The 14160-nt window shown below is 36.1% G+C and overlaps 1 protein-coding gene across 1 annotated transcript in view; it reads right to left on the bottom strand.

The window, feature by feature from the left end:
- The window catches only part of CBLB (Cbl proto-oncogene B), a 222195-nt gene that overhangs the window by 80377 nt on the left and 127658 nt on the right, over positions 1-14160 (bottom strand). The window contains exons 9-10 of the mRNA XM_035000236.1: positions 12881-13012; positions 1407-1610 (exon numbers count right to left, since the gene is read on the bottom strand). Coding sequence (XP_034856127.1) covers positions 1407-1610; positions 12881-13012 — 336 coding nt within the window. The remainder of the gene's footprint in view (positions 1-1406; positions 1611-12880; positions 13013-14160) is intronic.

Genomic DNA, 14160 nt, shown 5'->3' with positions numbered 1-14160 from the left:
GTCTGCGCCTCACTTCCCTATCTGAAGCATGAGAATATTTACCTCTGCAAGTTGTTGAGAGGATAAAATATGCAAAAAAAAAAGCTTTGCTCATATAAAAGATACTGAGGAATGACTACTTCCTTCCTTCCATCTCTTGGGTCAAAGGAATTACATGCTTCAAAACTAAGTTGTCAGGATTCAGGGGTAGAATCAAGAGTAGTTTCTCTGAGAGTTAAATTATGGCATTCATGAAAAATTAATGAGCTGAAGAGTAGAAATAATCTCAGACTGATAATGTCAGAGGAGCCATGCTGGTGATGGTGACATATCTGCACATGTGAAAAATACCAAGGGCATTCATCTTTGTTGAGCATGGAATGCTGAAATATAGAAAATACAGGAGCCCACGAGATAAATTTTGATATCCTCAAGGAGTAAACCAAATAAATGCCTCGTCTGTTTCCTGCACCAAGGGTTTCCCTCTCACAGAGACAGATGCAAACAATCTGATGCCATTACACGTTATTATCACTCCACCTAGATGGCAAATAGGTTTCACGTTACCTGCCAAGTCCTAATGAATTGCAGTGGAGGTTCTATAAGGCTGTGACCTCAGCGGGGATGAGTGCCATGATTGATTGGCCCTGTCTGCCACGAGTCAGGAGGAGGGCTGGGACAGGGCACCTTCAGAACTTCTGAGTGTAATCCAAATTTCATAATCTTTTCTCTACACAGAATAACCTGATATCTAAGAGTCCAGTTCTCTTAATCATTATATTTCTGGCTTGTAAATTATTCAGTTGGCATTCTAGTTCATTGACTAGTCTTTTGTGAGCTTAGCTACTCCAACTGGGCAGCAGCATCCATTCTCAGTAAATTGACAAAGTCAATTTTCTGAGTCAGTAATTTTGATAAGCAAAGCCCACACTATGGTAAATTCACAAAGGTAAATCTTATGTGACTTCTCAATAGCCAAATGGAAGGCTGGTTTTCCTGGTAAGAAAATAACTCGAACAGATACTTCCTTTAGACTTCAACAAAGACTGTTTTTATTCAGTTTCATCATTTCCAATTTTCATATTTTGTCTTAATTTTTTCTTCATTTTCTTAATTTTTCTTAATTTTTTCTCCACAGATCTGCTCTTGTCAGTCTTAGACAATGTTTAATTCTATAGGAAAGCTCTCACCATCTCCCATTTTGAAGTTTAAAACCAGCGAGAGTACTTGGAGTAGAGACATTAGTTCTTTCTCAGTCTAGGATTTCATCAGCCTGTCAACATTAATCAGGTCCTCACCTTCCTTTTGATTCTTCCACCTTTCTTTCCCAAACCCAAATCAACTGAGTTCTAGCCCATCTGTGACAGCATCAGTCCTTTCTCATGCCCCCACACCAGCCTGATGAAACCTGTGGTTTATCATTTTACCTTTCGAACATTTGCCAACCGATTCATCATCAAGGACTCCTCTCGGTCATCATCATCATCCAGGTCCAGCATGGGCATTCCAAAGGGGTCGATGATGCTACAGCACCTGGAACCTTCATCTCTTGGATCAAAGGGGTCCACGATTATGGGCTCTGTTCCTTTTATTTCACAGCGACAGAAGGGACAGCCCTGGCCGTCCGACTCCTGCACAAACAACAACAACAAAAATGTGATTGGTCTTTGTTCAAATAAAACAGTGCTGAGGGGCCAATGTTCTTCAACTATAAGAAGAAGTTGCAAACAAGAGGTTTTAGGGTAGGAAGTAAGAGTGAAGGAAGATCTGACTTGAAGAAGTAATAGAGCAGAACAGAGAGCCAACAAAATACATGATAAATGTTCAGTATCTCACATTTTCAAAGAAAAACTCTAAAAAAAGTTTGATTTGCCAAAGAAAAGGAGCCTAACTTTATTTTCCTGAATATTCACTTACAATTGTAATGTATCAAAACTTGAGAGTTCTATAGAAAACTGGAAATTGAATCATTTCCCCCTTTACCAAAAGGCTCCAGTGCTAGTGAAACATTCTATAAAAAGGACATTTTGAGGACACCTGGGTAGCTCAGTCGGTTGAGCCTCTGCCTTCGGCTCGAGTCATGATCCTGAGGTCCTGGGATGGAGCCCTGCATTTGGCTCCTTGCTCAGTGGGGAGCCTGCTTCTCCCTCTCCCTCTGCTTTCTCTCTCTCTCATGTAAATAAATAAAATCTTAACAAAAATACTTTAAAAAAAAGAAAGGACATTTTGAAAAAAATTCATTATAAATAAAGTAGTAGTATCAATTAAACAAGCCATTCTGGAAAAGTTCCTGTGCATATAACTATGGCTAAATATTTCCATTTAATTGCCTAGGTATTTTAAAATCTTGTTTTTATAATCAGTGGGAAAAAAATAAAGTAAATTGACATCTAGGAACCATCAACTGTCCTGAGAGCCTGTCATTCTGACACAGCTCATTTGGAATATAACACCAGGTAAATTTTAAATTTTACCCCTCATCTTGCTTCCAAACTAGATACTGCAAAAAGATTTGTGTAATACTTTTAGGCCAGAAACTCATTTATTGGTAATTATTAAAGGTTTTGTCTACCAATTCCATTTCTCAAAACTCACAATTGGCAAGGAAATAGAACAAGACTGTTTCCTCATCCTGCACATAATGCTGCCTTCTAGAGTAGATGGTATATGATACTCACCACCATATTTGTTTCTGCATTTTACCCTAATTTTAATCGTGTGTTATTTAAAAAATAGCAAAAAGCATAAAATCATTTTAAGGCAGAAATGGAATGAATTAAAACCATTTTAGAGATGAGACAAGGGATGCAAAGAGAGCTAACATCTTTAAAAGAACCATTTAGTACTTAACTCAAGACTGTCCCACCCACTTGGTATGATGGGAAACTGGTTATCTGCAAGCCCTACACTGATGCTCTGACCAGCAGTGGAATAACACTTCTGCTCTTCCCTCTCTGAACAATTGCTGGGCATCCACTCGGGCAGAGCCTGTGGTCGCTGGTTATTCTTTCCCAAATATCACTCAGATGAACAAAGTGAACATCTCCTTTTGCCATACATATGTCAAAAAAAGAAAAACAAATGCTCTCCGCACTGATTAATGAAAAGAAAGCACAACATTCCCTTATACATCTACTGTTAGATAATTTGGGAAAGGAACTTGGGATGGTAAACTAGGTGAGCTAAGGTGGTGTGGAGAAATACAGGCAGGCTGATAGAAAATCCTTTGATGTTTACTGCTACAAATGTTTACGTTGGTGGGCTTCAAGGCAACTTAAAGATTTTGTGCCATCATTTTACAGATGATAAAACTAAAACTTGATTCTTTTGTACGACATTAACATTTCCTAACACGGGAGTAAACATTTAAGGAAAGCTAAACCTTTCTCCCGTCTTTTGATAACAAGAACATTAAACGCCAAGTGCATTGTCGACATAGGTTATCATCTAGATAAAATCCCCTTATCATTACAGTCTAAAGGGATCCATATTCTGTGCCTGTGAGAGTGTTTTCGTACAGATCTACGCGAAATAATTTCAAAGATAGTATATCTGATATAGAAGAGCAAGATGGGAAAGGGCTGATGTTCCCTGGGTGTCTTCAATGCACGAAGGATGGAAAGTAGTACTCTGGGCTCTAAGTAGACACATCATTCATTCAGACATTTAAAAAAATTATAGAAAATTTCAAACATATGCAGAAGCAGAGAGAAAAGTGTAATGAATCTGTACGCACCCAACTTTAACAATTATCAGTTCCTGTCCAGTCTTGTTTCATTGATACCTTTACTTGCTCCCTCCACCCTTGGCTTATTTTGAAACACATCTTACCTATAAATGTTTTCATATGTGTATCTAAAAACAGAAAATCATTTAAGACCTAACTAAAGTATAATTACCGTTAACTAAAAATTAGTCCACCCGATCTAAAACATTGAAGTCAGTATTTTTTTAGCACAGTGCCTGGAATGTTTAAGTCACGGTATTCAGCTATAAAAGCTTCTCTTAGAACTTCCGAGGCCAATTTGCTATCTTTTCTTGGTTAAGGATGACTTCCAGTTTATGCCATCCATTTCATGAGAGAAGGTAACTGGAAAGATGAGTTTGGAAAAGGGAAGAGGGGAAGGGCAATAATAGCATCTTGATGGCACCAAGGAAAAGACTAGGAATAGTGCATCTATAACTGAAGTTAGTTTTTCTCCATCTCTGCTATCTGAAAGTTTAATACTGTACAAATTACTGATGTATGTTAGAGTTGTGGGTTTTAGGAATTTGGATCAGAGAGCATATTTTCTGTTTAGCTTTATCTCTGTTGAGAGTTCACATGACTCACTAAATTAATAACAACAACAAAAAATCCCCCCCAAAAGCCTGAGTTGCAATGTACACACACTTTGATTTGCAGACATGGATCCCACTGAATCTGTCTCCCTAATGGTATTTACTCAAATATGACTTTACCCATCACTGTCTCTGTAAACTGACTACTGCCATATGCAAATTAAGTTTAAGCATAAATTCTCGAATGCCACTTTGGTACTCTGCTCTAGTTCTGTCAGATGGTTGATTGAATACACATGAAGAATGTCTTCAACAGACATATAACTCATCAGGATTGTGACTCAATAATTAACATAATGTTTCTGTCAACATATACTTAATGCAAGATCAAGGAACATATGTTAATAAAGAACAAAGACCAATAAATAATTCCTTTCCCAGTCCTCAACATATTCACATCCTGAGAATGTTAAGAGGAAGTACTTGGGACTCCATCCGTTCTAATTGATTCAGTAGATTTTACTTCCTCGAATAAGAAATCCTTCCAAACCAAAGATACAGAAGTTATCAGTGAATACTACACTCATCTGAAACTAAACTATGTAATATGCTCATGACAAAATAATTCAGACTCATATGCCAACCATTAATACTGTTAATGATATTAAACATAAACCTAACTTTAGGTAACCTGAGAACAAATTAACACTTGACAGAAAAATAGAAAAAAAAAATTCTTTAACTTCCCAAATTGTCCAGTCCCCAGTCACATGCTACGTAAAAATCCAAATAAATATCAGTATCATAACATCATCATCATCATCATCATCATCTTGCAATGGGTCAGCTTCTATATTCTTTCTGCTTAAATATTGTTCAGATGGATATTACCTCTTAAATAGCTTCTTTAATTTCTTTTTAAGATACACATATATAGTACAATTTATTTGCTCTCAGGATGATTATTATTAAAGGTCACACTTTAAGGTTAATCACTTCATGGCTTCCCATCTATTCAATATACATGGAGAACCCTGAAAAATAACTAGGACTTCCTGAGTCTCATTTTGGAGTGTATTTTATATTTTTTACTGTGTGTGTATATATGTGCTTTCTGTATCAGTGACTTCTAATTTATATTACTTTGCTATATTTCACATAGATTTGAAGTTACCATAAATCATTTCTGTAAAGCATGGAACAATTATAAATAAGTAAATAACTGGAAAAATACACACCTATACTGAGAATAAATTGGGTCCACACTAAGCATTTTCAGAGCACAATATTTCCTACAGAAATTCAATAACTTCTTGTTAAAACAATGAATGAGGATAGTTAATAGTAACCTTAGAAAGAGATGGTTGGTTTTGGTGCTCTTTTACGAGGAGCAAGGTAAAGAAGATGTTGGTGAATCTAGATTCTTCTAGTTTTAATTTGTGAGGCCCACAAAAACAGCAAATCAGAAAAAGAGCACAGACATTCTGAATCAGGACACGTGAATTAGAATCCCACACCTACCAATTACAGCTGTGTGACACTGGGTAAGCCATTTCATCTTATTTGTAGGGCATAATGAGGGAATGTACAGTTTAAGGGATATTTCACAGATAAAGATAAATTAATTCGAAGCTTTCAAAGTGCTTGCAAATTGTGGCATAATTACTATAAAAATAATTTCAAAAGCAAAGAAATATAATAAGATAACTGAGGAAACCTGCCTTAGCATCTGAAAATAATTCACATATCCACAAGAATTCCCATCTTATAATGAAACGAATACAATTTTAAAACCACAGAATCACCACTGTTCATAAATTAAGAATATCAGAAATAGGAGACAGCTTTGTAAGTGATACTATCAGTTACTACCATTAGGAAAAATACTAACTAAAATTTCAGGTACTATTGTAAGCACTACCCATATATTAACTAATTTAACCCTATGAGGTAGGTACCATTATTATCCCCCTTTCACCAATTAGAGAATGGAGAGTTGACATAATTTGATGGAGGTCATGAAACTGAGCAGCAGTGAGCAGGAAATTACATCCAGGAGGCCTAATGAGCCTAGTCATTCCATCACTATCCTACCACTATCCTACACTGTAACATAAGGATGTAGTGGTTCCTCAATATCAGATTCATAACCTAGGTTAAAATAAAAGTTTAAAAATAGCTGTCTAATACTGATCATTCAAAAATGAAAAAAAGTATTTTGTTCAAATCGCAAATTTCAAAATTAAATAAACTACTATAATCAATAAATATCGTTTGCTCTAATTGAAAAGTTTCAGCTTTTAAAAGGAAGATGAAAAACTTGTCCTAGTAATTAGAGTATTCCTTGGGATATATTTTTTACATAGTAAAAGCTTTTGAAATATTTGCTGCTAGAGCCCAATTTAAAATGTTAATGCATTAAGTTTATGCACTTGCATTCTAAAGATGCTTTATTTAATGGAGTCAACTTTTAAAACACCTATGGATGGCCTCTGTTAGAGCCAACCAAAAACCTTTCCCAAGTGCCAATACCTGCTACTGTCCAGGCACATCACAATACAGTCATCCCGAATTTAACACAGTCAAGCATCTGCTCCACCAGATTTTATTTTCTCCTCTTTTTCATTCCTATTGTCATCACTGTCGTTCATGAAATAATTGTAACATTTTTGGATGACTCTGGTAGCCCCTACATTACTCCCAAAGTGAAACAGGAGCTCCCAACATTTTATTTCATCTCATTTATACAAAAAGACACAATGTGTCACCAAGGACAGAAATACCTATTTAACTATCTTAAAGGCAAATATAATCTTATTTGTAGTACTAAGGTTAAAAAATTTCACTGAGGCTAGAATGTGAAGGTTGGTTGCTTTTGAGGGAAGATACAGTAAAAGATTATTTCTTTGTGCCTTAAATGTGATGATGTGAGCTGGTTTCTCACCTCTCTTACACATTTATCCCCTATGGTGCTCTCTAAATACGGACATCCATAAATCTCTTAAATCGTATTTCACATTAAAATCAGAGCTCGGGACACCTGAGTGGCTCAGTTGGCTAAGCATCTGCCTTTGGCTCAGGTCATGATCCCGGGGTCCTAGGATCGAGTCCCACATCAGGCTCCCTGCTCAGCAGGAAGCCTGCTTCTCCAACTCTGCCTGATGCTCCCCCTGCTTGTGCTCTTTCTCTGACAAACAAATAAAATCTTTAAAAAAAAAAATCAGGGCCTTACTGATTTTCATCTAATGACTTTGTGAAATTTTATTTTGAACATTCCAGATATCTTTCTTTTAAATCATTTGGGAAAAGATGCAGAAGAAATAATCACAGGAAGAAATTAATTTTATTTCTGACTGAATTAAAGTCCTTGGCAGTAATTCAAAACAAGGCTGTATATCCAATTGACATATGTATATCCATTTTTATTTTGAAAAGAAGATGTGAATAATACAGTTTAGAATTTGTGCCATTCGTAAGCTCGGAAGCCACATTCTAGATTCCTGGGGGGTGGGGGGAACACAGTATGAAAACAGTCCCTCACTTTACACCTCGTGTGGTTAAGCTTGCACCATCACGGCTGCGCAGTATGCTACTACAAAAAGATGTGGAGGAGTTCTGGATGCAGAAGAAAAATGTTTTGTTAAGAAAAATGTTTTGTGGAATAGTGAAGAAGTGAAAGAAACTGCGAGTTTTATTGCCAAGGACAGAACAGGAATGCCACACCCAGAGTGATACTGCTTCAAAGAATGTCTCCAGAGAGGTGATTATTCAACTTATTTCGTATTCTGCGCAAACTCTGGCTTGCTTATTCAATTTATTAAATAACACAGATGTCTCAGAAGGAGAAAAAAGTATCTGACACCTCTTGAGAGGCATGACTAATGGGCCATTATGACAGAAATGAAAGGGTAACCACTTGCCGAACAGCTAACTGACACGGCTACTATGCATTTCTTAGGGTTTCCGTTAATTACATAAAATTTCAGTTTCCAATGAATTCAATTAAACCAAAGTAGGGCAACAAGTGGAAGGAAAAGTTGGTGAAGAATGACTTGCTAAAAATGCACACTGGCTGAACACATAATGTTTTATGGTCAGGGTTTAATATTTCTTTCCTCCTGGACTCTGACTGATTTATCAGAGCTTCTTGGCAGACGTGCAACCTTTAAAATCCTTTTCCAATCAGCATGCCCAACCAAAGTAGTAGAAAGTAACAAAAGATGTCTCGAATCCATAATTAAATTTGAAGGATAACAGGATGTTCATTTTAAGTAATGATTATTAATACATGCCCCTTTATAAAACTTTCATATTTAATTTTAACTTCTGGAGGGTCAGGCCTGGGTCTTAATAGTGTTCTTTCTAGCTCAGAGATTAGTACAGAACCTGGGACACAGCAGCTGCCCAGGAATGTTTCCTAAATATATGGATAAGTAAATGGATTTGAGACGTTGTAGAATGATGGATAAAACAATCCATGTCTGCTCCCACCAAGTAAGGTAACAAATGATCCCTATGCCTAATTAAGTTTGAAAACAACTTTTTCTCTATAGAAAAAATAAACAAGCATATAAAGCAAAAACAATGGTTTTAAAGTCAGAAAATAAGGACTCTAGCTCTGTGCCAGTTTGAATAAAGAGAACATTGAAAAAGAGAGACATATTGCTATGTGGCATCATATCCAGACTTCAGAGTCATACAACGTTTCCCACTGCATTTACAAGTTTAGATACAATCTTTGACAATATCCTGCAGAACTATGGAAATGTTCAATAATTGTTCTTTTACTTCTCATATTCACCATGGATTAGGTGAAGTCCTGTGAGCAGCTTATCAAGGCCATGATGTGAGGCTTTTAGAATATCTATGGTTTGTCAACTGCATTTTAACTGGATTAACTTTATAAGAATTTTACTTTTATTAAGTAACAAGGGCATTTTGCAATAACATGCTTAAATGATTGTCAAACACTGCTATTCATATCATATGAAAACAGCCAAAACGGAACTGTTGGTTGGCAGGAAGCACCACTTTGTGAAATCTATATGTAAAGGTAGAAATATTCATGTTATCCCAAAGTGGAAATGTTCAAAAGCTGATGCTTCCTTTAACGACTAAGATCCGAGTGAATTAGAAAGACTATGGAATATCACTTGGAATTCGCAAACCTTGGCCTAAGAACAGTTTTCTTCAGGGTAGAGAAAACTTGAACCAGGGATCACCATGCAATGCTTATTGGTGTAAAAAAGTAATAAAGAGAAACTCAGTTTTACTGCCTCTAGCTTACTGCCAGTATTATTGCAAGCGATAAAAGTAAAATAATGTGGCTCAAAAATAAGTGGACAAAATCAAAATGTGAAAAGTTGAAGGGAATCATCCAGCAGCTACTGAATGGAACAAATGGATCTTAGGTTTAAAATTCTTAGAATTTATTCTCAGATCTTGAGCATAATAAAAAGTCTTTGAAAAAAATCATAGGTACTTTTTTTTTTTTTAAATCACAGGTACATTTTAAAAGAAAAATGAAGAGAACTAAAACATCTGATCTACAATATCAACAATTTATCTAATTTATCTATTTAGCATCTTTTTAATGTAATTGAGTCTTCTTGTCTTTACACTATCTAGCATACAGTCCATAAATATTTACTGAGTACCTACCACTGTGGAGGCAGGTGGCATGCTAGAAGAGAGGGATTCCAAACTAGGTTCTTGAAGAGAAACAGGTAAATATGTATGTTTACAATACAAATACAATGAGGTAAGAGTTTACAGGGACATATACAAAATGTATCAGAAGAATATTTATTAACTGCAACCTGTCTTGTGTGGGAGGAATTAAAAAATAATGCTGAAATAATGCTTTTGAACATTTTTCATTAACCTATATGCAAAATTCTTCGATCACATTAAAATAATAACATTATTTGCTAGTAGCAGAAGTGTGATTTGTATTTCAACCTTCTGAGTATTTTTGCATTTGTCATTTTTTGCTTACTCCTTCACTTAGTAAACCACTACTTTATAATGACCTTCTCCTGAAATTTTACTCAAAGACTAAATTTTCAGTGCTTGGTAATTTATGCACTTCCTCAATTTCTAAAAGCAAAACTGAGAAGTACTTCAGAGTAATAAGGAAAAAAAAAGCGAAGGTTAACAATTTACAAATATGATTGGGCACGTCTTTACATAAGGCCATTAGACCAATATGAAAAATCATGAAGTGAATCAGGGAACTGATCAGCCACTGTCAAGAGGAACTGTACTATTTGGAGAATGCACAGTAATATACAGAAAAGTTGTAGTGATGTAAGGGACAAAGGATTAACAACACAGCCCTGGCAACAGAGAAACACTCCTGGTCTTTGGCACATAACGTACCTATTTATTGCAAAGAATTCACGAACTTGCTAAATAAAATGTGTAGTATTGTCCGTGAAATTTTAGAACATAAATTTCTTTTAAGAAGTATACAAAAAGTAAAATAAATAAAATCTGCTTGTTTTATATTCAGTCATACTCTTTTACTTACTCTGGGCTGTAAGGTAAACAGCCATTCTGTACGATGCTTTAAGCAATAATCTTCAGTAATCAAAGGTTTCGCCAAATGGGAACTTCTGACTTTTAACCCACTTAATTTCCAAATACTAGGTAGGTATCAAGTTAAAGATGCCAAGTCCTGCCATATGTACATATGTGTATGTTCCCAGACTGAGGCCCCAAGAGTAGAGGCCAAAGACATAGGCTATGTGTGGGGCCAAAGAGTACTGAGAGTTTGTATCAGCCTAAACCTCTGGTGTCTTTAGGGGGAAATACAAAGTTTTTAGCTTCTCCGTACCTATGAGAACCATACCACCACCCAGAAGTCATAAGTCAATCCAAAGGGGTGACAAACACAATTGGCCTCTATTTATCCTGAGATACTGAATGGGTATCAGGTAAGGCAAATCATCATAACAGTCCCATCTGTCAGTCGGGCACTGAGTCAGTATCTCTGCAGTAGTTTCTACTGATTGATGTGAAATACACGTGCAAACATAATTCTCTCTTCTACCAGAGTAACTTAGTGAAAGTCATTTATAAAAAGACATTATTAAGTGTGTAGAACAATTAACACAACTTACATAGCAATCAAGTGCCTATACGGTGAGAATAAGTTTGCTAATGCCACACCGAGCATCCCTCTCCCTCCAAGTTCTCCCTTTACTGCACAAAATTCACCACCATCATGAAGGGTTTATAAAGGGAAATTAGGGCATGGATATCAAGGAAAACCTAAAGTAAAACAAACCCAATGCATACTGGAAAAGAGAAGTGTAGGGATATTGAACAATTTTTACTGAGGTAGGAAAGATATCTGGGAGTTCAGAAATGATGCTGAAGGGGCGCCTGGGTGGCTCAGTCGTTAAGCGTCTGCCTTCAGCTCAGGTCATGATCCCAGGGTCCTGGGATCGACCCCCGCATCAGGCTCCCTGCTCAGCAGGAAGCCTGCTTCTCCCTCTCCCCCTCCCTCTGCTTGTGTTCCCTCTCTCGCTGTGTTTCTCTCTGTCAAATAAATAAAATCTTAAAAAAAAAAAAAAGAAATGATGCTGAAAACATAAATCAGGGGCACCTGGGTGCCTCAGTAGGTTGAGCGTCCAACTCTTAATTTCGGCTCAGGTTATGATCTCAGAGTCCTGGGATCAAGCCCCTCAACGGGCTCCAAGCTCAGCAGGGAGTCTGCTTCAAGTCTCTCTCCCTCTCCCTTAACACCTCCCCCTGCTCACATGCTCACTCGCTTTCTTTCTTTCTCTCTCAAATAATATTTTTTTAAAAAAAGAAAGAAAAGTCAATTGTAATTCATTTCTTCATTCTTCCTCTTTTTCTTCATTTCTCAAATCTCCCCAAAGGAAGAAGTAGGTCTTTTTTATAAGATCGTGAAAATGTGAAAATCATTATATTTTATTACTAAGTAATGAGCTCAATAGCGCCAGTGCTCCTGAGTCTGCATTCTCCCTGCCTGACCCTCTAAGGCTTTCCTTCCTCAAGCAACGAAGAGGTTCTGGGTTGGACAGAAGATCAAGGACTGAGACAGCTCAGGAACGGGGCAGGGATGTCGATTATATACTCAACAGCAAATTTTTTAAAAAGGTTTGAAAATTTAATTATTTGCTTTCTAAACCCCATCAATAATATTGACTTCAATAGTGACTGTGTTAAACAGCAGTTAAAAAAATGACTTGATCAAAATATTCTGTGAATCCTTTCAAATACTCAAAACTGGAAATTTGTCCAAAGACCCATTTTCAAGCCCCCAACCTCTATTACAGATAAAGAAATATAAGAAAACCCTTGGGGAAACCAGTTATTCTCTAGGTCTTAGTCTAAAACATTAAATCAATTCATATTTATTGAGGTACAACTACTTATGACTAAATCTTAAAATTAAATTATACATGCAAAAGAAACAATATAAAAAACAGCAAGAAAAATGAAATTATATAAAACAGAAAATCAAACACATGAGGTTTTTTTTAAACTACTCCTCAAAGAAAGCACTTAACAGACCATTTCCTGAATCATTAAGATGAAAAAAACTGCAAGGAGAAACAGTAACAGGAGATATAAACCTGGATCATACCTGCCATGCTGTGAGGCAAGAGGTGCACATCAAATGCCCACAAGGCTCAATCTTGACATCTTTGTCGTTCTCAGCACAAATTTTACACAGCTGAAAAGTGGAGCCCATTTCACAATATAATTCATATTGTTCCTGGAATTTGGGAGGGGAAAAAAAGGCAGTGTTAATGTATTTCTAACATGAACTCCTAATATTGAATTTTTTCAAATACAATGACTTACAGTAAATTCCTCACACTTGATCCTGTCAGGAATATGTTGCCACTTACGACATGTTTTAAATTGTTAATCACAATTTGGACATTTGAGCTTTTATCTGCAATTGTATAAGCTTTTTTATACTTTGGATTATTTAATGTTTTATACTGTTCCTTTAGGAAGGGACTTGCTTCAATGGTGACTCAAAAGACAAAACTTATGGTTTTAAAAGAAAATATAAATAACTTTAGTTTCTTTGTGTGTTTTTTTTTTTTAAAGATTTTATTTATTTATTTGAGAGAGAGAGAATGAGAGATAGAGAGCACGAGAGGGAGGAGGGTCAGAGGGAGAAACAGACCCCCCGCTGAGCAGGGAGTCCAATGCGGGACTCGATCCCAGGACTCCAGGATCATGACCTGAGCCGAAGGCAGTCGCTTAACCAACTGAGCCACCCAGGAGCCCCAACTTTAGTTTCTTTGTAAGTGCCATATATTCATCTAATTTTACTGTAAAACTGCAAACACACATACATACTTATACACACACACACATATATATGACTCTGACTGAACACTCAATTTTATTTTTTAAATACCTTTAGAAATTCCAGAACAGAAGAAAGGCAGAATTTGCCAAGCTCTTCCTGCATGCTACAGACTGTGGTCCACATTTATTATGTCATATCATCTCCAAAGCATAGTAAGACATATTGAATTAAAAAAAATACCTGAGGCTCAATAAGTTTAAATTATTTTCCTCAAATTCTATATTAAATCTCTAAATTGCATACTCTTTTCCCAATACAGCACTGTCAGGAAAACTAATCACTTCAGCAACCAAAAATTGTTTTATTAAACATCTATTCTCTTGATATACTAGTTTTGAACATTTTGACATAGTAAAATTCTTGGTGTCCAAATACTGAAAAGATCTAGGTCACAAAGAAGATATAAATATATCAGTACGTGTAAAGAAAATATGAAAAAAAGTTAATTAATAGGGATACAAAGAAAAGGAATTATGGAAATAAAAATTCATTTAAATAAGGCAATGTTTCAGTTAATAAGTGTCTATTAGGTACCT

Source organism: Mirounga leonina, unplaced genomic scaffold, assembly GCF_011800145.1.
Source record: "Mirounga leonina isolate KUSES-001 unplaced genomic scaffold, KU_Mleo_1.0 Mir_115, whole genome shotgun sequence".
Classification (NCBI taxonomy): Eukaryota; Metazoa; Chordata; class Mammalia; order Carnivora; family Phocidae; genus Mirounga; species Mirounga leonina.
This window is presented reverse-complemented; position numbering and strand designations above follow the sequence as displayed.